Source organism: Typha angustifolia, chromosome 14, assembly GCF_048772165.1.
Source record: "Typha angustifolia cultivar Huaian chromosome 14, ASM4877216v1, whole genome shotgun sequence".
Lineage (NCBI taxonomy): Eukaryota > Viridiplantae > Streptophyta > Magnoliopsida > Poales > Typhaceae > Typha > Typha angustifolia.
Window position 1 is genome coordinate 112,799 of NC_133252.1, and position 25,617 is coordinate 138,415.

Sequence of the window (25,617 nt, forward strand, 5' to 3'; positions counted from 1 at the left end):
ATTTACTCATCCAACTTGCCTGCCATCCGACATAATGCCTGACCTTATAATTTCATATACTTAAATCTTAAAAATTGTAGCTATTGGACCACTCTATAAATCTTATGATTTACTCCTCTCTTCTCATCTTGCTAGATAACGGTATACTTTCCTTTTCTCTATAGGTGCCAAAAGACGTGCCTTCTTAGTAAATAAATATTGTTCGGGTACCAAAGATTAATTTCCTATAACCTAGTAGAAAGTTCCAGCAATAGAGATTCAAATAGATGGTGGGTGTGTGTGAAACAATATTTTCTTTGCTAAGATTAGTATTCTTCATGGGCTCATTTCTAATTCATTTTCATTTTTAAGTGAAAGCTCTTAGTCCATAACAATTAATTAATTTCCACAAATTATCAGTATAAAAAAAGATGAGAGATAAGCAATAATTCTTTACTACAATTCTCACATTTGACCTACGCTCTATGTAATGCTATAAATTAAACAAATTTAAAACCCAATAGCACACATAAATGAAGTACAACCTTTTTAAATTTACAAGTGTAAAAGACTCTCAAATTAGCATGTTGTTCCGTTGTCAACCCTACAAATATCTAATAATTTAAAGAAAAAAAATTTATCGATCTATAATAGATAAAGGAAAGGGAACCTACAACATACTAAACTCTTAGATTCTACAAAGAGCACACTATCAACATTCGATCGATAATAGGAAGGTAGCGAAACAACAAACCAAAACTCTTCGACTTCTTAAGAAAATCAAATCATAATGGTCACTTCTTAGTCACTTCTCTTTCTTAACGTAGGGAGAAATAATTAGGAGTGAACAAAAATTGATCCTATATGGTAACTCGTCTTTTAATCAGATATAGATTTAGTCTAATATCTCTCCCTCTACCTCCTCTCAACAAGACAAGCTAGGAAAGAGAAGGAGGATGTCACCGTTAGTTTGCTGACGGGGAGGGAGAGAAATTTGTTTGAAACTTTAGAAGAGGTCGGTTATGCAAGGGCCGGGTCATTTCTAATTCCAAGTATAACACTTACGTACATGAAACATGTGACATGTTTCATGTTACAGATGACTAGGAAGTATAAACTGTTAGAGCAGGGGTTACTTTTAGTTCGGGGATTGGCATCATGCAATATACGAAGCTGTTGTACATGAATCATGATTGATACAAACTTACTTTTTCCTAATGGGAAAAGTGATGGAGCTATTGAGGACGTCAGGAGGCGGATAATTCAGCTAGCGGTTCACTGCAAAACAGTCTGGTTCTCACTGTTTTATTGATTCAGTTGTCTGTGGAGTTGGAAACTTTTCCGTATACATCCAACTACAGCAGGCAAGCAAAACGTGCTTCTTTCTTTTGTTTTTGTATCCACCAAAATATATAATGTATACAAAAGAATCTCTTTCTTTTTCCCAGCTTGTTCAATTGAATGGCAACGACAAAAGGTAGGTTGGTAGCTAGCGGTGAAATCACCCCCATCGGTAAAAAGCTTTGTAACTTGTGCAATAGATCAAAATGAGAATGAGAGAAAAGAGAAGAGAAGAGAAAAGAAATGAAAGCTCCTAAAAAAATAATATTAAACATGAAATAAGAAAGCTTATTGTAAGCAAAACTATTCATATTTTCACGACCACGAGTGAACGAATTGGGACTGGGACTGGGACTGGTACAGACGAAAGTAACGGAAGGGCCCCCCCTCCTCTTATGTCGCTCGAGGGGTAGGGGTAGGGGTAGGGGTAGCTTAGTTAATTAGCTAGCTCTTGGCGGTGACACAGATATGTGGCATAATTATACGACAAGCAGCGAAGCAAAGGATGAGAAGCATAGCTAGCACGGGAGTGGGGCCCACCCCATTTCCATAAATGGAAATAGAATATCAGCGTTCTCACTGGCCGAGCTAAGCCGGGGAAAGGAGTCCAAGTCCGGGCGCACTCTGCTTAATTAGAGTGCCCTTTTTTCGTTCTCTTCTTTCTGCATTGTTTGCACGCACTCGTGTGCACATGCTACTACTAAGCCCCCTTAGTCAAGTTAATAAACTAATCAACACATTATTATTCGAGTGGGTGCACAATTAAAGGTGAAAAAAGAAAAGAGAGGAGGGCAATTTTAGTTGAGAAGAATTAATGACAGATTTTTTATGAGCAAAAGAGGAGATCTAATTAATGGAGGAATTTTTATTTTATTTTTTTTAAATTATTTGTCGTGACTGGGGCTGGGGCTGGGGCTGGGGCTATGGGCTATGGCTGGAGCTTGGACGGAGATGGAGGCCTCTCTCTGTCATTATTGGGTAGGGACCGCGGGCTATGACAAAAGCAGCAACCAAGTGGAGTCCTGGTGGCCTCTCGAGTACACCAACAAACTAATACCATTTCGCAACTCCCAAAGCCAGAAAAATGCGACAAGCCAAAACTCGCATCTCTCTGTCTCTCTATCCTAATTAATTAAACAGTTCGCAGACTTAATTTGGAGGGCCCACCCTCAGCAACGGAGGGAAGAAGCTGCTGCCTTAGGAAATGATAGAAGCAGCTCAGTTCGCTGTAATAATTATTAAGTTTTCTTCCTACCTCATCACGTGAACTTGCAGGTCTATCTGGGTTTAATCGTAAAACATCTACTGATGCTGCTCTGATGCATGCATTAGACTGTGGAGATCGATGCTATTCTTTTGTAAAAGGTGACAGCCTCAGCCACCCTTTAATTTATGCAGGCATTGTGAGACACTAAGCAAACTTCTCCTATTGCTTCACTTGTACTAATTATACGATTTGAAACATGCTCAAGATTTGTCTCAATGATCAGTACTTCTCTTTGTGATAGCCTCCATTATCTACATGATTGATCCTATAAGGGGAAAAAAAAATCAAAAAGGTAAAAAGAAAAAGGACAAAGCATTCGATCGGATGGAAATGAAAAGAAACCATAAAAGAGGAGTTCAGGCTGCGAGGGAGATGACCGACCGGCAGACCGACCGAGAGGCGAGAGTAGAAAAATAAATAGTTTCTGCCCGACTCACTCAAGAATGTCTAGAAGGCTTGGCCAACCCAAGGAAGGCCCAGTCCAGAACCTAGGCGAGGCCTTAGGTAAGCCAGATCAAAAGGCTCCCATGTGGACCTGAGCCCCCTCCCCCCCCCCAAACAAAAAAAAAAAACGAAAGGGCCTGAAACAGTCCAACTAGGCTCGCCCGAATATGGCCTGGCTCTGTTCTTGCCCATCCAGACTCCGCACCCTGGCCTATAATATATGAATATATCGAGCTACCTCGCACTGACAAACGGCCCAATCGGCCCTGCTTCACATCCCAGTCCCACCCAGTGGACACTGGGCAATAGAGAACAGAGAGGGCCAGTCCCGACGAGTCCAAGCTGCTAGCCACGAACTCGTACGCCCGAACCCATTATTGGAAGGCATACTCATAGCTAGCTTACACCAACCGAGCCCTCGTTACCGTGTCTGTTCCCCTCCCTCTCCCCTCCCTCCCTCCCTCCCTCCCTCCCTCGTCGGAGAGAAGCATTCGTCTTTCTAGCTGTTTAGATCGGGAGTGGCTGTTTCCTTAGAAGTAAAGAAACCTAGCGGCCGCTCCGGGGACCTCCGACCATGGCTTCTGGCCAGGAGTCCGCTGGGACGACCCTGATGGACCTCATCACCTCAGATCCAAAGGCTGCAGCCCCCAATTCATCCGCGCCGGCGGCCCCATCCACGCTCGGGAAGCCGGTGACGACGGATCGGAAATCTAAGAGGGTCAGCTTGATGCAGATCCAGACCGACACCATCGCTGCCGCCAAGGCCCTTAACCCCGTCAAAACAAACCCTCAGAGACAGAAGAAGAAGGTCCAATATTTACTTCTTTTTGCTCTTTAGTTTGTTTGGATCAAGAAGATCCGGCGATGTTCTTTGTCTAATTGTATTTGTTGATCTTTCCTCGTACAGCCGGTTTCGTATGCTCAATTGGCACGGAGCATCCATGAGCTTGCTGCGACGTCCGATCAGGTTTTTTAAGCTTCACTTTGTTAAGCTCGATTGAATTATTTATCGGGAGTTTCTGATCTGTCGAATCATGTTGTTGTTTGTTTAGAAAAGCTCCCAAAAGCAGCTAATTCAGCATGTCTTTCCTAAACTTGCCGTCTACAACTCTGTGGATCCTTCTGTTGCGCCATCACTTCTAATGGTATGCCTTCTGTTTGCTCGCTGTTGGTTCTTTTATCATAGAACTATGGTGTATTTTGTTCCATCCAGTTAAAAATCATATGTACTTTGAGTTATCTTACAATGAGCTTATTTTATACCTGTTTTTCCTCCTGTTGAAAATCAATGTTCTTTTGTACATGTGTTGTCGGATTAATATGGGTCATCTACAACGTTTGATAATAATTCAGGATAAGGTGTACTATCCCCAAATGAAATATGGTTCTGGTTGGCTCATTTGCAATAGCGCAATGTTTGGTAAAGGCATGACTGGAGTAACCAAAGAAGATCCCATAAAATCAATAGAGAGCACATAAATCCATTCGACGGTAGAAAATTGTCCAACAAGGAGGAGTTTTAGATGACCGGGCATCACATCCCATAATTCACCCAGTAGATGAAAATCTATATGTGCATGCTGTTTACTATTGACCTTTCCATGATCTTATATATATATATATTTTTTATCTATTTAGATTTTAGACCTTTTCTAATACTGGGGAAAAAATTTCCCCCATACTTGCTTTTCTTTGTTTTGCAGCTTCACCAACAATGCGAGGATAGAACTGTTTTGCGCTATGTTTATTACTACTTGGCTAGAATTTTGTCAGATAGCGGTGCTCAAGGTTTAAGTCCTGGGGGTGGAATTCCTACACCAAACTGGGATGCGCTTGCAGATATTGATGCTGTCGGTGGAGTTACTAGAGCAGATGTTATACCTCGCATTGTAACCCAACTTTCTGCAGAATCTGCCAGTGATGATGTTGAATGTACATTTCTTGTCTCCACTATTTGAGTTATGACATTTCATTTTCCATAAGCATCTGATGTATTATTTCTTGTTGATTATAATAGAAAATATATTAATTATTTTGTTTTTGTAATTCTTGATCATGATTAAACTAAGCGAAATGATTATCTACAGTAGACCACAAAGAAATGAAATCTTTGACACTTGCTAATGTTTAGGAAATCATGCATAACTTTTTAGCTTGTTTTTAATGTCTACTCAGCTGCAATTGATTTTTGAGATACTGCACTTTTGGGAGAGTATTGTCAACTGCACTTTATTGTTTTTCTACACTTCTGCTATTTCTTCATGGTGTTGTTTCAGTGTGTTTATTTGTTGGGAATAAAGAATTGTATCTATGTTAGGTTATAGATTGAGATTTATTTTGGTGATACAACTTTGAAATATTATTGATCAAGACACAATTTAACTAATTGACCAATATGCAGTGGGTATTCCTGAAATATTTTGTTGTTTGGAAGGAACTTATATGTTTTTGTATCTCAAGATCTAGGATACTAGATATTAATTGGTTGATAATGTTTTTGAAACCATCTAATGTAGCCAAATTATGTAACTAGCTATTTAATATCATATTCACCTTTTTGTTTTATATAGGACATGTAATTTTATGATTATCTACTCACCAATGCCATTGTGAATTTTGTGATGTAAACAGTAGGAAAGCAACTTATTATAAAATATTTTCATAAGCTGGTTTTGTACAGATCTCTTAGCTTGAGTATCATGCTTGGTCCATTTCTCTTCGTTGATTATTTTATTGGTCTTTTGTAGTTCATGCACGTCGGCTTGCAGCTTTGAAGGCCCTTACTGCCTCCTCATCAAGCAATTCTGAGATCTTAGAGAAATTATATGAGATTGTATTTGCTATTCTAGAGAAGGTTCGTCATGGGCCATTAGTCAAGAATCAAGATTTGCTTATATATTGTTGTCAAGCTTAATTTAGTTTATTGAGTCCTTGGGTTTTGTCTGGTTAATCATCTAAGCCCATTGTTTGTGGTTCCCTCTTCTTCACGGTTCTCCATTCTTTTAGCCAACGGATGAGATTTTTGTGGTCTCAATTCACCCTTCTGTATTTGCAGGTTGCTGATACAAAACAAAAACGCAAGAAAGGTATTTTCAGCAAACAAGGTGGAGATAAGGAGGTATTGTTTAGATCTTTAGATGCATTACATTAACTGCTAATGAAGCTACACTATTACTAATGTGAAAGTCATATGTATTAGTTGCTAATTTCCATGATTCATTTCATTCTTACACTTTATAGTTTCACTCAGCTTTTGGTTTTAGCTTGTAAGCACATTAATGAATTGTGATAGTTAAATACCTCCTTTTGAACTCTATCCAATTTTATGTACCATACGTGCCTTAGGAGCATGCCAAGCACTTTTTTGCTGTGCTTCTTGGACTTCTTTAGTTTGCTCCTAGCTATTTTACTAACAACTCCTGTTTAAGACTTTAAGTAATTCATATATTATCACTTTAGCTTTTATTCTTGTTTGCTTGGGATCATGAGAAAAAAGTGCTCTGACTTCTCTATTACACATAATTATAGATAATGCCCTATCGAGTCATCTTGCTGTCTGCAATAGACTGAAGTATTTTACTTTTGTGATGCTGAGAAATTTGTATTTTTAAGTACATTCTTTTCACCAGTTAATCTGCTAAAATGAACCATTGTGACTATCCTCTGATTTCAACTCTTAACTAATTGTTTTTTGAGTGAAATCTCTAATTACTTTAACTAGAAAACTTTGGGTATCTTTGTTACATCTGTGTGTTTGGTCTTTCAACTATTGATCACGAGGAGCTACTGTTTTTATTGTTCTGTAACCTGTAACTATCGGCACAAAATTATCATGAAGAAGGAAATAGGAGCTATGGATGTTGTACTAGCTACAAATTATGATGCACTAGTTGATGTGTGATTCATATTGTTGCAGTCCACTATCCAGAATAACTTGCAATATGCTGCTATGAGTGCTCTAAGAAGACTTCCTCTTGATCCTGGAAATCCAGCATTTCTCCATCGAGCTGTACAGGGGTAGGTAGATCTACTGTACTGTTCTCTGCTAATTTAGTTGTAAGGTTGATTGTTCTTCTTTAACTCTTCAGGACTTAAAAATGCTCCACTGTTCAGTTTCTATCTGATGATTCTTTACTAGAGAACAATCAGTTGTCGATATAAAGAAACTTATGGTAGAATCTTGATAGCCTGTTGCAAACAAGTAATACTTCATGTTTGTCCCTTGTAGGTAATATAAAGCTAGTAGTAATTAAATTACTTAAGCATGGTAGATGATGTTAACAGAAATAGAGATTTTCACCATATGCATATCTAGATTATGGTGCTCCAACAACAAATATTTGTATAATCCTAGGATTCCAGTTTTAGTCTATCTTTATCTGGTGAAAACAGTGGTTTTGGGTTGGAAGTGTTCTTATTTGGCTGAAACCAGCGATTTTTGGACCCATTTTGACCCGGCAGCAAATGTTTTTCTACCTCTACCTTCTTTTGCTGAATTTTCAGCTTTCTTAGTAGAAGGACTGATTACTTAAGCATTTTACTGTTGATCTTCTATCAAGGTTTCCAGCTTTTGCTAATCCCAATCCAGATCAGGATTTACGCGGGGTATTAGTTGGGATCAGTCGATACCTGAATATGGATCGGGTGAGTTTTGGCCATTTTGGCCAAAATAACCTGAGAGACTATATACCCGAGCTCAATGGAGTTGGATCTACGTCGGAGGAATTTGTTGGACGTTGATGGAAGCCAGATCTATGTTAGAGAAGCATCGGTTTCTTCGTAGCGAGAGGGAGTGGGAGAGAGATTGAGAAGCTGCGTGTGTGTTTGTGTGTGTGTATCAGAGAGAGAGAGAGAGAGAGAGAGAGAGAGAGAGAGAGAGAGAGAGAGAGAGAGAGAGAGGTAGTTGGACAGGGAGAGTGCGAGGGAGAGAGACGGTTTTGACTTTTGAGTGAGATTTTATTTCTAAAAAGTGAGCGAGAGGTTAGAGATGACAAAGAGATAGGGAGGAGTGAGTTGGAGAGAGAGAGTGGTAGGGAGGGAACTAAATATTTTTTTATTTGTGTGAGAGAGAGGGAAAGAGAGTTAGGGATTTTTTTTGTAGTTTCTAGACTTTATATGTGAGTAATTTATATTTTATATTAATATTTTTTTTACAATTTTTAGAATTATTTTGTATTTAATATACAGATCAATAAAGTCAATATATATCAATTTTTCAAATGGCTGATTCCAATCCCAATACTTAGAACCTTGATTTCCATATAGAAAACCATTGTCAATTTTGAATGGCAGTTGCCATAGTTCTAAATGTAGTTTCATGTTCTCTTTTAAATTGAACTTCTTTACCCTAGCCTGAAATTTATTGTTTCCTATAAAGCATGCATCAACTTCATCTGTCCGCTTAGTTTGTTGTTCAAAAGGTGGTAGTAGTTGATTGTTCATTGATGAATAATATCTTGATCTTGATGTGACTGTAGGATCTCATTTGCTGATCCAGTTGCTGTGAGACATGCACTAGCAATCATTTCTGATATAGCTTCAAGAGATCCATATTCTGTTGCAATGGCTTTGGGTTAGTTTTTTTACTCTGAACAGGGTTATGGACAATTTCTGTTGCACTATTAGATGTAACAAACCACCATCTATTGGTAGGACTTGTGCATTCTGCAAAGGAAACTTAAATATCAATTTAGTTGGATCTAAAACTTAGGATTTATATTTTGCACTAGATGTATTTATGTTATTTAGAGTTTAACCTTATGTTTACTGTTTTGCAGGAAAGCATGCACAACCCGGAGGTATGCTTGTCTCTCTTCTTTATCATTGTCAGATCATTTTCTGCTTCTAGAAGTCTTACTGAACATAAAAAGATGTTGGCTCAAGGCCTCAAACTACTAATATATACGGTTTTTCATGATAAGCATAGCATAGTAATCATACTTTTCAATTTCATATCAAATGCAACTGAGATGAATTGTGTTACACTTTTAAAAAAAATTATTAGCTCTTGTTTGACTATGCAATTTTTTTTCATTAGCTCTAATAAATTTGTTTTAAGCCATTTTTTTGTATTTTTATAAAAAAGTACTTGTTGGGATAACCCAAGAAAATGTGATTTAGCCTCACAGTTATCATAGAACTCAAAAGGCAGGTTTTAAGAAAAGTAAGGAGATTCCCATTTCTGTGAAATACTGAAATGGGATTGAAAAAGCTGTTCTTTCAACCAGGAGGAATTTCTTCCCATCACACATATAATTCCCTCTACCCACCACTTCTCAAATTAACTTCCACTTCAGAACTCCTAAGAAGCGAGTGCAGTGCTACACCTTGTTCAGATAATGTAATGTTGATCTTCAACTTTATCACTTACAGGCTGTTCTCATGAAGCTCTTATCATATATAAGTTGTCATTCAATTAATAGCATAACTTTCTTGAAATGAAACTAATTTTGAATGATCTCTTTTAATTTGCTTTGCTGAATATATTTGTGTGTTAAATGACGCAGGTGCTTTGCAGGATGTTCTTCATTTACATGATGTTCTTGCAAGGGTTTCCCTTGCAAGATTATGTCATGCAATATCTAGAGCGCGTGCATTGGATGGTACATCCCTCTGGTTATTTTACCACTTTAAAGTTCCTCTTTCTCCCTGATTTTTGGATGATTGTTGGATGATTTATCTGAAGTTCTTCTATGCAGAGAGACCTGATATTAAGTCTCAGTTCAGTTCTCTCCTCTATCAACTCCTTCTGGACCCCAGCGACAGGGTTTGTTTTGAGGCAATACTCTGTGTTTTGGGAAAAGTTGATACCACAGAAAGGTAATAGCTAGATGCTCCTGTAACAATGTCTATTAGTCATGTGTTAACTGCATTTCAGGATTTAAAATTATTGTATCTTTCTTTCTACTGATGGGACAGCTTAATGTGGTACGTGTTTGTTACAGGACGGAGGAGCGAGCTGCTGGATGGATTCGGTTAACAAGAGAAATTCTTAAGTTACCTGAGGCACCGTCAGTGGCATCAAAAAACAGCCTATCAAAAGATGCTCCACCACCAAAATCAAATAGTGAAAAACCTTCTTCTAAAGCAAGGCGTCCTCAGCCTCTTATCAAGCTTGTAATGAGAAGGTTTGAGATATCTTTTATATGTAATGCTTTTGCATCCTCTGAGTACTATCTATTATTTGGCTTGTCAAAACTTGGACTTTTAGCAATCCATTTTTTTATATTTAAACTTCTATTTGTATGCTTTCAGATTGGAGAGCTCTTTCCGTAACTTTTCTCGTCCTGTACTTCACGCTGCTGCAAGAGTTGTTCAGGAGATGGGAAAAAGCAGGGCAGCAGCATATGCTTTAGGTGTTTATGATGAAGGAACTCAGCTTCAAGCATATTCTGAGAATGTTGAGTCACTTGATTCAGATCTTAATGAGAGCTCTCAATCTGAAGGTATCTGTTTTCTCTCTGACATAGGAGGAGTTATTGTCTAAATCCTATTTTCCCCTCTCTGAGGTGGGCTACTTCTCACTGGTGAGGACATGTCTGTTTCTAGTTTACAATGTTAGATGATTATTCTACTGATGTGTTGGGAAGTACCATATAGTTACGATGAAACAAAACATTGATGGTGTAACTCTGAGGTGCTCCTCTTGCATCCGGCCTTGATTTGCTTGTTTAGGTGTTTGAATCTTTTGATTGTTGAAAGTGTCTCATTAAAGGATTGTAAGTTTGTAACCTAAATAAATTGTTATCTTGTTATATAAGACAATGGAACAATGATATTGCAGTCTCTTCTACTGTTCAAGATGTGAAGGCCTTTTCTTGAAACATCTGTGCTCAATGATATTAAAAGATTTCCATGTTTTAATGGAATCTATGCAACTTATCACGTGACTATCTTTTTAGTGTTGCATTCGTGAATTGTAGTGCCACTATGGCTAAATGAATTATGACAGTCATATGCATGATTGGTTCAACGGAAGGGATTTCATCATGCATTTCAACTACTATATCTTTGAAAAAGTGGAGGGTTATGGAGGAGAGACCGACAGGGCTGTTTGCTTTTATTATTGCTTTCTCAGTTAGTTTGTGGAAATAACTTTAAGGGGACAACCAACGCTATCAACTTATTGCTTCACCTATGAATTGGCCATGTAGCTCAAACAATTTCCTTGTTCTTCCCTTGTATTTATTGTGTATAGCAAATATTTAGCACCATCTACGATAATTAATACTTCAAAGTCATGGAACTAATGTTATTATATCCTCTCTTTGCAGGCTCCCGAAAGGCATTACCACTGTCAAATGGACCTGGTGGCTTAGAGACAATTGCTAGTTTATTAGCTTCATTAATGGAAGTAGTGCGAACAACGGTAGCATGTGAGTGTGCATATGTTCGAGCAATGGTAATAAAAGCTCTCATCTGGATGCAAAATCCACATGAATCATTTGAGGAATTAAAAGACATCATTGCGTGTGAGCTGTCTGACCCAGCCTGGCCTTCAGCACTACTGAATGATATTTTACTTACTCTGCATGCACGGTTCAAGGTATTAATATGGATTGCGTTAATACCTGTTCACCCTTTTACTTCTTCAGAGGAGTCGGCTTATTATAGGCAATCCTGCTTAGCAAAAACAACTAGTGCAACTAGTTAAAATGCTCAATTAAGATTCTCTACTCAGATTTCTAATCATGATTAGGAGATTAAGGATAACCATCTGTTGCCTGCAAGACAGATACATATAATTTTTGTTGTTTCTTTAATTTAAGAGATGTTTTTTTCCCGTCCCTCCGTTTACTTCAATACTAGTGAGAAGAATATAGTGATACTATAAAGCCTAGATATGAATTTGTTCTCTATCACTAAAGAAGTTGTGTTGCACCAAATTGCAGCACTGTACTTATATTTTTTACTGAATCTCTAGAAACTTGTGCTCTGAAATCATGCAGTTATAATTAATGATCTTTCATGCACATTTTTTTTCTCTCTATTATTGCCATGTGCTTGTTTCTATATCCTGTCAGACAGTCATACTCATACTGTACACTGATCAACGGAATTGCCAGTGAAGAAAAGAACTTTTGCAAATGACAAAAGTTTAACTTCAGAGGAGCTATATGTCCATGTTCCTATTTACTTTTCTTTTTTAGTATGCACAAAAAATATTTCTGTTGTCCATTACTTTCAATCTGATATCTTCATGGACATATGTGCTACTTTTCTTGTAGGGTAGCTGTTCCGTCTGAAATAACTCATTGCTTCTTTGTTCAATTTTCACATACCAGGCAACACCAGATATGGCTGTCACGCTACTTGAAATTGCAAGAATATTTGCCACCAAAGTTCCTGGAAAGATCGATGCTGATGTTCTGCAACTGCTATGGAAAGTGCGTTCATGTTGACTATCTATGTTTTAGGCTTTCATTATATCCTAATCTTGTTACGTACTATTGCTTCTACTTGCATGTAATAACACTTGTATCACTATATTTGGAAAAAGGACAACCTGAACGAGAAGTCATTGGATACAACTACTGGTTGGGCAATCAATGGGCAGTGGTATATGTGTGTGCGTGTGAATATATATACAGGGAGGAGGGGGAGGAAAGGAGGGATATTTTAAACCTCTTAATGAATAATATATATAGAATAATCTAAATTCTTTCTGTAGGTAATTTTTTTTTATTGTATATTGTCTCAGCTGAAGCTTTCTTTAACTTTTCTGATGAAGTTCAAGAAATTAGTACTTCTTTCCCTTGAATTTTTTGACCTCTCCTCCATGTGTTCTGTTTAGGACTTGGAAGTGGTTTCTATATTTCTTTTAGTGCATAATATGATTTGTTTTAACTCTTCTAGTAACTTACAATTATATCTGTTTCTTGCCAGACATGTCTTGTTGGTGCTGGACCAGATGGGAAGCATACGGCATTGGAAGCTGTCACAATAGTTCTTGATTTACCACCTCCACAGCCTGGGTCAATGTCAGGACTTACATCTGTTGATAGGGTGTCTGCATCTGATCCAAAGTCAGCACTGGCATTGCAGAGATTAGTGCAGGCTGCAGTAAGGACTAATATGGGCTTTTTTGTGAAAGATTAGCTAAAGTTAGGAATCATAGATACCTAGTTCGCATTTTCAAAATAGGTGCTAATGGTTTGAACAGGTATGGTTTCTAGGTGAAAATGCAAATTATGCTGCATCTGAGTATGCCTGGGAGTCTGCAACCCCTCCTGGCACTGCACTGATGATGTTAGATGCTGATAAAATGGTGGCCGCTGCCAGCTCTCGTAATCCTACACTTGCTGGTGCATTGACACGGCTTCAAAGGTGTGCTTTCAGTGGCAGCTGGGAGGTATGTAACTCTAAATCTTCTACCCCTTTAGCTCTTTGTATATTCAATTTTCATTTTAATAGCAACTTGTCAGCATGATTTTGTTACTTCTGCTCAGTGACTTTAGACTACCTATGTAGGTTCGAATTGTTGCTGTTCAAGCCCTAATGACTTTGGCAATCAGGTCAGGGGAGCCATATAGACTACAGATATACGAATTTCTCCATGCTTTGGCTTTAGGTGGTGTGCAATCTCAGTTTTCAGAATTTCAACTTAGTAATGGGGAAGATCAAGGTGCTAGTGGTACTGGTCTTGGATCCTTGATAAGCCCTATGCTGATGGTCCTAGATGAAATGTATAGAGCTCAAGATGAGCTGATTAGGTAAGTGAAATAGGGCATCTTTTCTCTATGATCACTGGTTTCTTATTTCTACCTTGATTTCTGATTGTTCTATGTGGACTTATAGAAATATGCGTGAACATGACAACAATAAGCAAGAATGGACAGATGAGGAACTCAAGAAACTTTATGAGAATCATGAGAAACTTCTGGATTTGGTTTCTTTGTCATGCTATGTTCCACGGGCTAAATATTTACCTCTAGGTCCTACCAGGTACTATTTCTTACAACGCTTCTTAAATATTTTGAGCAATTACAAAATCTGTTGACTGATAAACTGATTTACTTTTGTATTCTTTATGAGACGATGTATTTAGGAAATTTTTGTATTGACTGCTAACTGCTGTAGTATAGTAATTATTAGGGAAGTTTTCGGCCTGCTTTCTAAAGGGAAGAACTTCAACCAAAAGGATAAAAATGTTCTTTTAGAGTCTTTTCTCCTTTAGACATGGTAGGATATAATAAAAAGTAGGAACTAGTCATATCTTTCTCAAGTTAAGTGTTCTTCTTATCATTTTATGTTGGCCATGCTTCCAAGTATAAAAGGTGCAATCATCTATTCGAATAAAGTGAAGTTTTTTTTACTATCATTGTCTTGTGTTTTGTTTGAGTATCAGAGGAGCATTACTGAGGATGCAAGGGCTTATGCTCACGTAGGATGAGTTTTGATTAAGTTTTAGATATGAATCCATGTGCCATGCGAATATTTCCAAGTGTGACGAACTAATATTTCTCCTGCAGTGCTTATATAACATTGTTATTTTCTGAAATCTTTAGTGATTTGTTTGCAAAATTTATGGTAAAGAATACAAGAAGAGAATATCAGTTATTTAATTGCTATTATAACAATGCCATTTTTCCTACTGTAATGATGTATAGAGAAGGCATGAACAGAAATCCTATTCTAGAGTTTATTGCAAAGTGAAGATGTACCTTCTGTTGTCTTGGTTTTAGGTACAGAAAATTGAGGGATAGATAAAGTATCTAGTTAAGAAGCATAAGGATTAAGTTCAAAATTGGAGATAAGAGCTACAGGATATTTTGGGCTTTGGAAAAGATATCAGTCTCCAGAATGTAATATGAAATGCCAGAAACAAAATTAAAACTATGTGGTTCCATGTCAAGTTCTAAAGAGGTTGAGGCTTGAGATATTATTAATGAAAATCTTTGGTTGATGGCATTCTTAGCTAACTGAAATATGATTTCTTAAGATGAACCAAATTGGGTTGACTAAAGTAAGATGTTCCAATGCAATATATCATTGCTGTTCATAATGTCCCTACAAACAAACTGCCTATGTTGGATGGATCCGTCCGCTTGAACCAGAGGAATGGTAATTGCTCTGGCGGTTGTTTATAATCTCAGTCCTGATCCATTTGTACTGCACCAGTATGTTAAAAGGTAAAATCACCTCTATGTACAGATTGATTTAAATCTAAAAATGAGGTTTCCATTTTCACTTGAATAGGAGCGATGGGGGAGAGGGTTAGGTGAATGTAATGTGTTTGTCCATATGTGCATTGAATATTTCCATGGTCATGGTCAACAAATAAATATATTTGGCTTTTGATTATTCTGGCCTGATAGATATATTAACTTGTGATGACAGTGCCAAACTCATTGACATCTACCGTAATCGACACAACATCAGTGCGTCTTCTGGTCTGAACGATCCAGCTGTTGCTACTGGGATATCTGACCTTGTGTATGAATCCAAAGAAGTACATAAAGAACCTAATACAATTGATCCTGAACTTGCAATGGCCTGGGCAGCAGGCTTGGATGATGATATGTGGGGAAACAATGCGCCGGCAATAGATAAAGTGAGATACTTTCCAAATCAAGTTTCTTATATTTGCATGGCTACCTTTTTTTCCCCTCTTTCCTGACATTTAAGTAATGCACTTAGTCCAAATAAGATACACTGATAGCATATTTTATTGAAATTCCTTTCATAGTGCAACTATAAGCCTATGACCTTGCTTCTACTGAATATTTAATTGATTCACATAATAAACTGGGTATAGGGTTTTGAATTTTGCACAGCTATCAACACTTGTGTTATCCCAATTATAGGTAAATGAATTTCTTGCTGGTGCTGGAACCGATGCTCCTGATGTGGATGAAGAGGAGAACATGACTTCTCGGCCATCTGTTGGTTATGATGATATGTGGGCTAAAACAATATTAGAAACTTACGAAGCAGAGGTATGACTAGTATCCTTCAGCTTATATGTTAGGAATCAGGTGAGGAAGTTTAATATTTCCTTTGTTGCAGGAAGATGATGCAAAGTCATCTGGGACATCATCTCCCGAGTCAACTGGTTCCATTGAAACTTCTATATCATCTCATTTTGGTGGTATGAGTTATCCATCCTTGTTCAGTTCACGTCCATCAGGCTATGGAGTTTCACAACAATCGGTAACAATATCTTACTGTTTGTAATTTCATATATTTCCTTTTTAAATTATATTTGTATGTTTGACAATTTCATCCTTCATTTCTTCGTATTACTAATTTTCTGAGTAAACGTTCACTTTTGTTCCTCATGCTTGTTGAATTTATGTTTCCTATTGACACTCTGTTAGGATAGATAAATGGAGTCTTCAATCATGTTAATTAGTCATTTTTTGTGTGAATTAAATAATGCAATCCAGAATCACTATCCTCTTAATCTTTTAATTCTTTCATTACCTGTATATAAGCATGTCTAACTACACCCCCAACTGCCTAAAGTTAGAAAACTACATTTGCTGCAAAATCAAAAAAATTTCACACATTTAATTCATATTGGGAAAGTCTCGACCATAGGGGAGATTCTGCCTGTTCAGTTGCTAGGTTAGTGACCTTGAAATTTACTGAGATCCTCTAATGAGGAACTGTGCTACTGAAATCCTCTCGTAGAGAAGGATTCTGGTTGTTGCAGAGCTCTTCTTAGGATGCCTATAAATGTGAATTTTATGTGGTTAAACATCAAATATACACATTTGCACCTTTTTCTGTCCTTTTATATGCTTTGCATGACGGACCATAAGTTTATATGTCAAATTAGAGATGAGTAGTGTTTGATTTCATTATTACATTATAATTTTAAAAGGAGGGTTTAACAGAATAATACTACCTAACAGGAGAACAGGTCATCAAATACTGCAAGCAGATTCAGCAGTATCGAAGGGCTAGGATCTCCGGTTAGTCTTTAGTTTTTGAAATGTGTATCTTTTCCTATAAAATCAACTCTGGTATTGACTTTGCACCACTTTCAGGTTAGTGAAGAACCACCATCATACTCAGCATCTGTTCTTCAGAGGTATGAGTCGTTTGAGAACCCTTTAGCTGGCCGAGGCTCTCAGAGCATTGGATCACAGGATGATGAAGACAGAAGTTCTGGAAACCCACAGTCTGGGAAAGCATTATATGACTTCACAGCAGGTGGCGATGATGAGGTATACTTGCATCTATAGGATGAAGAAAGCCTTTGACATTGATTTTTTTTTCCCCAATTCTGGTACAATGCTAGCTGATCAAGGTAGCATCCTGTAGCTTATATTATCCGATAGATGAGTCAATCTCCCTCTTGATTCTCTGCTGAATGTTAGCTGATCATGCAATGGCTTCCTGTTTGAAGTTAACAATATATCCTAAGAAAGAAGTTAAAAGAAAAATATTGATCTAAATGTCATGCTTGCAGTTAAACTTGATTGCTGGAGAAGAAGTTGAGATTGAATATGAGGTTGATGGCTGGTACTATGTAAGTTCAGAAAGTCCTTGCTCTTCTGTGCTTTGATCTAGTACTGGAGTACCTCTTTTCAAATTGAAATATAAAACTAATTCCGGAGCATGGTCTTTAACTCTCAGGTGAAGAAAAGACGACCTGGAAGAGATGGGAAGATGGCTGGACTTGTTCCAGTTCTCTATGTCAGCTCTTGATGGTTGTGACCATCTTTACCATAATCTTAGTCTTTTGCTTTGATGGTTGTTAACCTATACTCAATGTACTGTTCTCTGCTGCTTCAGACTTTCCGATGCCGTTCATACCTATCTAATTTGCTTTCTATGGAAGGCCAGAGTCTCGGCCTTATTCATGCCATGCCTGATGTAAGTGAGTTCTCCAGGGTGTTTGTTATAATACACATGTATGATTTCTATTCTTTTCATTCTTTTTGTATATTAGAAATGATCTTTGAGCCTTCGGGATGTTTCTTTTGAAAAACTAGTCTACAAGTACACCTGCCTTTTATTATTCTCTTTCAGCAATATGCTCCGAATGATTGTGGGATTCCTACTGTTTCTCTGCAAGTCTGATCCACTAGGTCATGCCACGTCGTTAAGTTGGTGACTTGCTATAGTCATTGTGGTTGGGCAGGTTTTTTTTATATAAATTATTTCTCAGTTCAGTTTTCATGTATTCACTGCAAAACTATCCAAATTGAATCCTCTCTTATTTGTGTAGTTATGCATCTATATGTCTATCGCATATAACTTCGAGCCAATGGAATGCACCTTAGAATGAGCTTGGACCGAGATGAGCTTTTTTTCCCTCCTTTTTATTTGTACAAGCTGACCTCGAGTTCTCGTTGCCGTTCTACTACAGGCTTGCGAAAGTTTTTAAGTAGGCCAACGTAACAAAACATTAAAAAATTTCGAGGCAATAAGTAGGCAACTTTGCATTCAGTGCGCGTAATGAATATTATTACATAAGTAGAAAGACAATGCGGTACTAATTTGCAGCGGACATCGGCTATTGACGCAGAAGATTAGATAGACAAAATTCAGGTATCGCTTCTGTTGGGCTTGTGTGAAGTTGGAATCACCTGAAAATAAGAAGAAAACTGCGACCACTAATGACAGTGGCAGAGGAAGTCTAGTAAAACATAAGAAATAGTTTAGGATCTCAATTGTCCTACCGTATCAGCAGATGGGATCCAGTCGTTTGTTGCCGGGTTTCCATTGCAGCAAACATGACAGTCTGATGATGTATCCATCTCTGGCGTAAGCTTAAAGCAGCTACCGTTGGATTTACCCATACCGATGAAACCTGTCCCAGTCTGCAGAAACATCGGTGAATACATATGCATGATATCTATAGTTAAAGGAGCACGAAGGGTACCGTACCGTGTGGTGCTGCTTATCGACGCAGTTGAGATCCTCATAGTACTTCGTCTCCACGTATTCCTCTACCGCCTTGCTCCCATCACAGACTAATTTCTACGAGAAACCAACTCCAATTTATTAGACAAAATTTTTAAAAAATAAAATAAAAATATATCATTTTATTAAGGCGAAGGAATAATAGAGGAGAATTAGAACCTCGGGATGGGACTCGAGTTCGCGCAGCTTGTCGAGCTCGGGGATGGAGTCACGGTCTGATGGAAGTAGAGCATCGGCATAGACAGAGGAATACTCGCTACGAGACGGCTTGGTGTGGCGTTTGGGTCCGATGCCGTCGAAGTACTCGCGCGTCTCCGCCTCTCTCTGCGCCTCCTCCTCCGGTGGCAGGTGCGCGTCGCTCCGATCCGGCCTCGACATCTTCTCTCAATTAATTCTCCTTCTCAGCGTCCTCCAATCTAACATCTTCGCTTGCTCCAAGATATACGCATATATATCGGGCTAGTGCCTAGTGGCGATCGACCTCATTATCTCAAAATATCTGGCACTGGGAGGAAAAGCAAAAAAAATATCCCCCAATTCTTATCGCAAAATTGAATATGATTGGTGGTTAGTCGCCCGCAGTGGATAAGAGACTATTGTCACGTCACAGGGGCAGGACGTTTTATTAACCCTATTTAACTAAACCATAGTAGAAGATAACAATCCCAATACCAAGTGTGAACTGGCCAACATAATAATCCGGCCAGTGATAATGAAACCGGAATTTGTTGGGTGATTTTCTAATGGAATAATAAAATTATTGGAAGAGGAATAATCCCACGCTGTCGGCGCTGTATCCGCCAAGAGGGACAATCCTATCCAATCACGTTGCCAGCGTTTAATTTCTGGGTTTTAAATTCCTTTTTCCTTTTCTACCAAACTACGCTTCTCCACCGAGAGGCCCCACTCTCGCAGCAGCGACGGAACTACTAATCAAACGGGAACGGGAACGTGAACATATCGAAAGATTTTATTTTCTCGGATTTAGAAAAGAAAAGAAAAGAAAAAAAAAAGGTGTGGGCCAGACCACCCAACGACTACAAACACGATCCGCTGTCTGATCGAGGAACTAGAAGTAACAGATAGGGCCAATAAACGGCAGAGCGACCCACGTGGTCTCACCCAAAATCTCGGCGCACAAATCTTCTACCTCGATGCCCTTACCGGATCCAACTTGCTGAGACGCGATGATGCTTTTTAGCACGTCTCGCGGTGGCCATCATCGCCTCCTCTTTCCCTTTACCTTCCATATTTTCCCTTTCGTCGCGGAACACAGAGGAAGAGCGCAGAAACCCATTTCTTCGGCCCTCTTGCTGGGTTACAGATCATTTAGATAGATCTACAAAGTGCGAGGAGGAGGAGGAGGAGGAGGAGGAGGAGATCCGTAAAAGAAGGAAGGAAGACGATGGCATTCACCGGGACGACGCAGAAGTGCAAGGTGTGCGAGAAGACGGTGTACCTGATGGACCAGTTGAACTCCGACGGGAATGCATTCCACAAGTCTTGCTTCAAGTGCAATCACTGCAAAAAGACCCTCCAGGTTCAATCTCCTACCCTCCCCCAACCTTTCTTTCATTTCTCGATGAGATCGGCGAGTATATTTCTATATATCACGATTTGTAGCCTGTCTTAAGAACGAACTGCTGTCCTGATTTCTTGATTGGAGATGATCTAAGAAGAATGGGATCATTCTCCGCGCCGTACAATTAGATGAATATTTTGACCTCCTTAGGAGTGATCGAATGATTCTTTAGTTTTTAAGACGTTCCCAGAGGATCTACTTATGCATCATTATGGGGAAATTTATCCTCAACTATACCCAGCATCGATCTTATTGCTGATTTGATCACATTCTTATACTATTATTGCTACCCTTGATGGATGGAAGTAAGAACAATAATAGCAAGAAAGAGTGATGAACTTATTATTTATGTGCAGGATGTTTCCATGACAGTACAATAATAAATCTCTATAAACCAACGAAAGGAATCACATGTCGCTCGTATAGGTTAACCGTATTATTGTTATAATGCAGTCTCTTTTGTGATTGCTAGTGAATGAGAGTATTGTGTATGTAGCATGGTGAACTAAATCTCTGGAACAAGCTGATACTTAATCATTGTAGTGATTGTGTGATATTCTGTCACTAGGAATTGGACCATTATCTAACCTTCTTTCCTTTGTTGTCAGCTGAGTAATTACTCTTCATTCGAAGGAGTTCTGTACTGCAAGCCTCATTTCGAGCAGCTCTTCAAGGAGACAGGAAGCTATAACAAAAGCTTTCAATCACGTAAGATTTCATTACCAATGTTCTTCACTATAGCTATATATTGCTAGTTTAGATTCTTGATTCCATTGCATCCTTTTCTCCTTCACAGCTGCAAAATCAGCTGAAAAATTAACTCCTGAACTGGTGAGTTTACTGTCGCCCACTTGCACTGCTGTTTTTCATATGATTGTTTCTGCATTTTGCTAAGCCCATCTAACATGTCTCAACTCCAGACTAGGTCTCCCAGCAAAGCTGCCAGCATGTTTTCAGGGACACAAGAAAAATGTGCCACTTGTGGCAAAACAGCATATCCTCTTGAAAAGGTTTGACCATAGAATTTTGTTTGTTCTATTTTCTTATAACTGTTTGCTTCAAATGTGCCTGTATTTATTTGATGATTGTTCTGTAAATTTCAATATTTAGCCACAATTATTTCTTGTCTATTTTCATTTTTACGTATTAGTATATCCTAAGAGTGGTCTGAATGAAATATCCCTTATAAATCCCATGCTAGGTAGTATCAGATTGCTGATCTACTACTTAGATGCTCAACTATTGTCTGGTCAACAATTACCTATGGTTCTCTCCATATAACTCAACTGCTTATGATGATATTCCATGTCCCTAGAATTCATCCATGTAGAAAATCCTATTCTAGATTAATGCATGGGCTGATGGTTTCTATTCTTTCTGTGTTTTATGTTTTAACTTTCAAATATGAAGCAGACCTAAGATGAATAAGTCAAGCAGTCTACAGAAAGAATAAGGACAGGCATATGGCTGATTAAATCATCAAAGTTCCAGAAGTGAATGAACAACTATTCTGAACATGATGATCTAAGTTGTTTCCAGAAGATAAAGTGCAATTTCTATTCATTATTCTACATATTTTATCTACTCCTAAGGATCAATAAGTATGCATGAAATTATGTATAGTTGGCCCCTAGGCTTTAGCTGAGAAGCGAGAACACTAAGCACTTTCTGATGCCTTGGATTTGCTTTTTAGTTAGGAAGTATGGTAATCAATTGCAGAAATAAATGAGGAAAATTGTTATGCTAATGTCACTATGCTTCAAGGACCTTTTAATCTATCCCTCCCAGTATTATTGGCTAGATATCTGGTGTAACTTTGTATGTCCATATTATTGGGAAAATGCTTACAGTGAGAAGGTTAGAAATCTCAAGGATGCAATTCTTCATCACTGGGGAAAGTGAATAACATAAATTCTGTACCAAATTTCTGCTCAAATATGAAAATCATAGCAGCCCTGTTGTACTTCCATTTTGAGCAAGAGAATAGTTGACCACAGTTGGTGGGCTTTCATTATTTTCTTCTGGATTGAGGTCTACCTGAGCATGAAGCACAGGGATATATTCCTGATACAAGAATATCTTTTCTAGTGGCTAATATCATCTCGATTGCTCTTATACCCCATTTATACTATTGTTTCGCTGGCTTAGCTAAATCCCGAGCACTTCTCAGTTCTGAAATCTATTCACTTTTGTTTCTTATTTAAATCTTTGCCTTATGATCTTTTATGATATGAATATAAGTATTCCATATACGAGTGCACCTTATCACAAAGAAAATGTTTCAACCCGACCCCTTTAACAGAAGGGATAGAATAGCCATTTAATTATTTTGTAGCCCTTCAAACATATGTGTGTTTGTGCCTGGTACTAGATGGGGGTCAAGGGTTTCTGTGTATATACCATCCTACATAAACACAACAACAGCATCCCTGCAGATTTATGTCCTAACTACATACTTTGTGGGGATATTTCTCTTAGTCCATTTGTGCATTAATATTTTTTTACTGCTGCAGGATAATAACTTAAATTTCTAGTTGCTTTTTTCTGCAGTTGGGAGCATTTGCACTCACCATTCTGATTATTGGATGATGTTGCATTGCCTTGTTACCTTGCAGGTGACAGTTGAGGAAAAGGCATATCACAAGTCCTGCTTCAAATGCTTCCATGGAGGCTGTGGCATATCTCCTTCTAATTATGCAGCTTTGGAAGGTATCCTCTACTGCAAGCATCATTTCTCCCAGCTTTTCAAGGAGAAGGGAAGCTACAATCATCTAATTAAGTGTGCTTCAGTCAAGCGGACAACAGCTTCAGCCGCGACAGATCCATGAAATTGTTTTTCTTCTTTGAAGTGGATTTATCCATCAGTTTACCGCCTCATCATCATAAGTTTTTAGCCTTTCTAATTGTTCTGTTGAGCAATCAGGGCTTCAGGATTTATCGCTCTACCGAACCCTAAATTTGATCGTTGATATCAGTTACTTCCATCAGACATTTGCATTAAACTTAGTGCAGAACTATGTTTGCGTCCTATTTTCCAGAGGTCAGCGGACCGTTAATTATCAGTGGCAGTAGAATATTAGCTTTTTGGTTGATGAAATGGTTCGGGTTGTCTATGGACATATCCGTCATCTTCAATTCCCATGAAATTTGATGAAATGGTTTCTTATGGCTTCATGTACTCGTGTTACATTTTTCACACTTGCCCTCTCATGATACGCATTTAAAGTGCCTTCCAAGTTCCACGTTATGTTTGTTTGACTGCGTTAAAGTCCACCAAGCATCGGGAGAATGCGTTTTAATTGGATTGAGTCCAATTCATATAAGAGTATGAGACTGATATATCCTTTTTATCCACTATCTTTTTGTCCACCCCCGCCCTCCCCCCTTTTTATTTATTTTTTGTTTTTGTTTTTTGACTGTCAGCTTTGAATTATTATTCTTGATTATGCTTAATTATTTGCTTTGGCGAAGAGGCCATCATAATTCTTTGAGTTATGGCGGGAAGAAATCAACCTCCCGCCAAAATTTCTGAAAGGCTGGGAAACAGTTTGCCTTCTCTTTTTTATTATAATTATTTTCAATAGATGCCAGCCATCCTCGTTTCCCTTGTCCTCCTGCATCTCCTGTCTTCTTTCTCCCGCCTTTTGGCACCTGATAGCACAAAGCAAGGAGAAGAGAAGTGAAGGGAGATAAAAAGGCCATCGAGGATGCTGGAACTTCGATTGGTTCAGGGCGGCCTCCTGAAGAAGGTCTTGGAGGCGATCAAGGATCTGGTGACTGATGCCAACTTCGACTGCTCGGCGACGGGGTTCTCCCTCCAGGCCATGGATTCCAGCCACGTGGCGCTCGTCGCCCTCCTCCTCCGCTCCGAAGGGTTCGAGCACTACCGCTGCGACCGCAACCTCTCCATGGGCATGAACCTCAATAACATGTCCAAGATGCTTCGATGCGCCGGCAACGATGACATCATCACCATCAAGGCCGACGATGGCAGCGACACCGTCACCTTCATGTTCGAGAGCCCCAGTGAGTTATTATTTGAAGTTCTTGGATCGTCTTTTTTTTTTTTTTGCCTCTATCTCTCCGTTTGGTTCTGCCCTCGAACTGTTCGATGAAATAAATGCCTGAGAGTTTAGTTGGACCGGATAACAGATCAAGACAAGATAGCGGATTTTGAGATGAAGCTTATGGATATCGACAGTGAGCACCTCGGCATCCCGGATGCTGAATACCACGCTATCGTGCGGATGCCGTCTTCTGAATTCGCACGGATATGTAAGGATCTAAGCAGCATCGGGGACACGGGTAAGCTTTCTTCCTCAATAATTATATTATCGACGCCATTAGTTTTCTCAAAGTTATGAACGTATCACATGTGACCCCTCACACAAACTCGACATGATTTCTGGGATGGCAGTTGTTATCTCTGTGACAAAGGAAGGTGTGAAGTTTTCGACTGCGGGAGATATCGGAACTGCAAATATCGTTTGCAGGCAGAATAAAACTGTGGATAAGGTACCCACCTTCCTTCCTAACCTTGTGCTGTTTGTCTCTCCTATACTAAGTTAGTATTATGTGCAGCCAGAGGAAGCCACTATCATAGAAATGCAAGAACCGGTATCCTTGACCTTTGCTTTGAGATATATGAACTCCTTCACCAAGGCGACGCCACTGTCTGAGACCGTGACCATTAGCCTTTCATCTGACTTGCCGGTGGTGGTGGAGTACAAGATAGCAGAAATGGGTTACATTAGGTTTTTCTTGGCACCAAAGATTGAAGAGGACGAGGAGATGAAGCCGTGAGCCCATTGGTAACTGGTTCTATTTCTATATTTGTTTGGGTGTTCAGTTCTACTACGGTTGATGGCTGTTGCTAATGTTTATGTAATTTAACCGGTGATTTTTCCTCTCTTTTCTTTTTATAATTTAATTTACCTTTCTGGAATCCTTGTTGTGCTTTAACTTCCAATATATTCACCAGATCCATTTCCAGCTGCAGCTTTTCTTTTGGACAAAACATCATTCAGCAATCAATATCGACTTTTTTGACAGAATGATTCATTGTCTTATTTCACAATTCTCAGTTTCAAACCAGACCTAAGACTTGGGCAGTATAAAGTCCTCA

General features: G+C 38.6%; 4 protein-coding genes across 5 annotated transcripts; 3 read left to right on the forward strand and 1 right to left on the reverse strand.

The window, feature by feature from the left end:
- Positions 1-3,481: 3,481 nt before the first annotated feature.
- On the forward strand, positions 3,482-18,016 carry LOC140775426 (uncharacterized). The gene is made up of 26 exons (XM_073118712.1): positions 3,482-3,839; positions 3,939-3,998; positions 4,084-4,176; positions 4,735-4,963; positions 5,779-5,885; positions 6,087-6,149; positions 6,948-7,048; positions 8,509-8,603; positions 8,809-8,829; positions 9,538-9,633; positions 9,730-9,850; positions 9,976-10,158; positions 10,286-10,476; positions 11,305-11,576; positions 12,316-12,417; positions 12,917-13,093; positions 13,194-13,382; positions 13,502-13,743; positions 13,829-13,975; positions 15,371-15,584; positions 15,838-15,969; positions 16,040-16,183; positions 16,891-16,950; positions 17,026-17,205; positions 17,451-17,510; positions 17,618-18,016. Exons 1-26 carry the CDS (start codon positions 3,606-3,608, stop codon positions 17,687-17,689), a joined length of 3,585 nt encoding a protein of 1,194 aa, XP_072974813.1. The 5' UTR covers positions 3,482-3,605; the 3' UTR covers positions 17,690-18,016.
- Positions 18,017-18,400: 384 nt separating this feature from the next.
- On the reverse strand, positions 18,401-19,407 carry LOC140775431 (uncharacterized). Of its 2 annotated transcripts, none has more exons than XM_073118717.1 (4): positions 19,070-19,407; positions 18,875-18,967; positions 18,667-18,807; positions 18,401-18,591 (listed from the first exon to the last, which is right to left on the reverse strand). In XM_073118717.1, exons 1-4 carry the CDS (start codon positions 19,286-19,288, stop codon positions 18,532-18,534), a joined length of 513 nt encoding a protein of 170 aa, XP_072974818.1. In that variant the 5' UTR covers positions 19,289-19,407; the 3' UTR covers positions 18,401-18,531. The 2 variants fall into 2 exon arrangements, with proteins under 2 accessions (XP_072974818.1, XP_072974819.1); XM_073118718.1 differs by having other exon boundaries at positions 18,401-18,573; positions 19,070-19,402.
- A 728-nt stretch (positions 19,408-20,135) lies between these two features.
- LOC140775430 (LIM domain-containing protein WLIM2b-like) lies at positions 20,136-23,522 on the forward strand. Its single transcript, XM_073118715.1, has 5 exons — positions 20,136-20,450; positions 21,101-21,200; positions 21,289-21,323; positions 21,413-21,502; positions 23,108-23,522. The coding sequence occupies exons 1-5, from the start codon at positions 20,316-20,318 to the stop codon at positions 23,318-23,320; spliced, it is 573 nt and encodes a 190-aa protein (XP_072974816.1). The 5' UTR covers positions 20,136-20,315; the 3' UTR covers positions 23,321-23,522.
- Positions 23,523-23,808: 286 nt separating this feature from the next.
- LOC140775429 (proliferating cell nuclear antigen) lies at positions 23,809-25,490 on the forward strand. The gene is made up of 4 exons (XM_073118714.1): positions 23,809-24,518; positions 24,645-24,797; positions 24,910-25,007; positions 25,074-25,490. Exons 1-4 carry the CDS (start codon positions 24,200-24,202, stop codon positions 25,293-25,295), a joined length of 792 nt encoding a protein of 263 aa, XP_072974815.1. The 5' UTR covers positions 23,809-24,199; the 3' UTR covers positions 25,296-25,490.
- The last annotated feature ends 127 nt before the right edge of the window (positions 25,491-25,617 follow it).

Excerpts from the sequence above, each read along its gene's own strand:
- LOC140775426 (XM_073118712.1), top strand. The coding sequence starts at position 3,606 with ATGGCTTCTGGCCAGGAGTCCGCTGGGACGACCCTGATGGACCTCATC. Across the intron at positions 10,159-10,285 it reads ATCAAGCTTGTAATGAGAAG|ATTGGAGAGCTCTTTCCGTA; the intron begins GTTTGAGATATC and ends GTATGCTTTCAG. Across the intron at positions 15,970-16,039 it reads TAGAAACTTACGAAGCAGAG|GAAGATGATGCAAAGTCATC; the intron begins GTATGACTAGTA and ends CCTTTGTTGCAG.
- LOC140775431 (XM_073118717.1), bottom strand. The coding sequence starts at position 19,288 with ATGTCGAGGCCGGATCGGAGCGACGCGCACCTGCCACCGGAGGAGGAG. Across the intron at positions 18,968-19,069 it reads AACTCGAGTCCCATCCCGAG|AAATTAGTCTGTGATGGGAG; the intron begins GTTCTAATTCTC and ends GGTTTCTCGTAG. Across the intron at positions 18,592-18,666 it reads GGATCCCATCTGCTGATACG|TTTTCTTCTTATTTTCAGGT; the intron begins GTAGGACAATTG and ends TAGTGGTCGCAG.
- LOC140775430 (XM_073118715.1), top strand. The coding sequence starts at position 20,316 with ATGGCATTCACCGGGACGACGCAGAAGTGCAAGGTGTGCGAGAAGACG. Across the intron at positions 21,324-21,412 it reads AAAAATTAACTCCTGAACTG|ACTAGGTCTCCCAGCAAAGC; the intron begins GTGAGTTTACTG and ends TCTCAACTCCAG. Across the intron at positions 21,503-23,107 it reads CAGCATATCCTCTTGAAAAG|GTGACAGTTGAGGAAAAGGC; the intron begins GTTTGACCATAG and ends GTTACCTTGCAG.
- LOC140775429 (XM_073118714.1), top strand. The coding sequence starts at position 24,200 with ATGCTGGAACTTCGATTGGTTCAGGGCGGCCTCCTGAAGAAGGTCTTG. Across the intron at positions 24,798-24,909 it reads AAGCAGCATCGGGGACACGG|TTGTTATCTCTGTGACAAAG; the intron begins GTAAGCTTTCTT and ends CTGGGATGGCAG. Across the intron at positions 25,008-25,073 it reads AGAATAAAACTGTGGATAAG|CCAGAGGAAGCCACTATCAT; the intron begins GTACCCACCTTC and ends TATTATGTGCAG.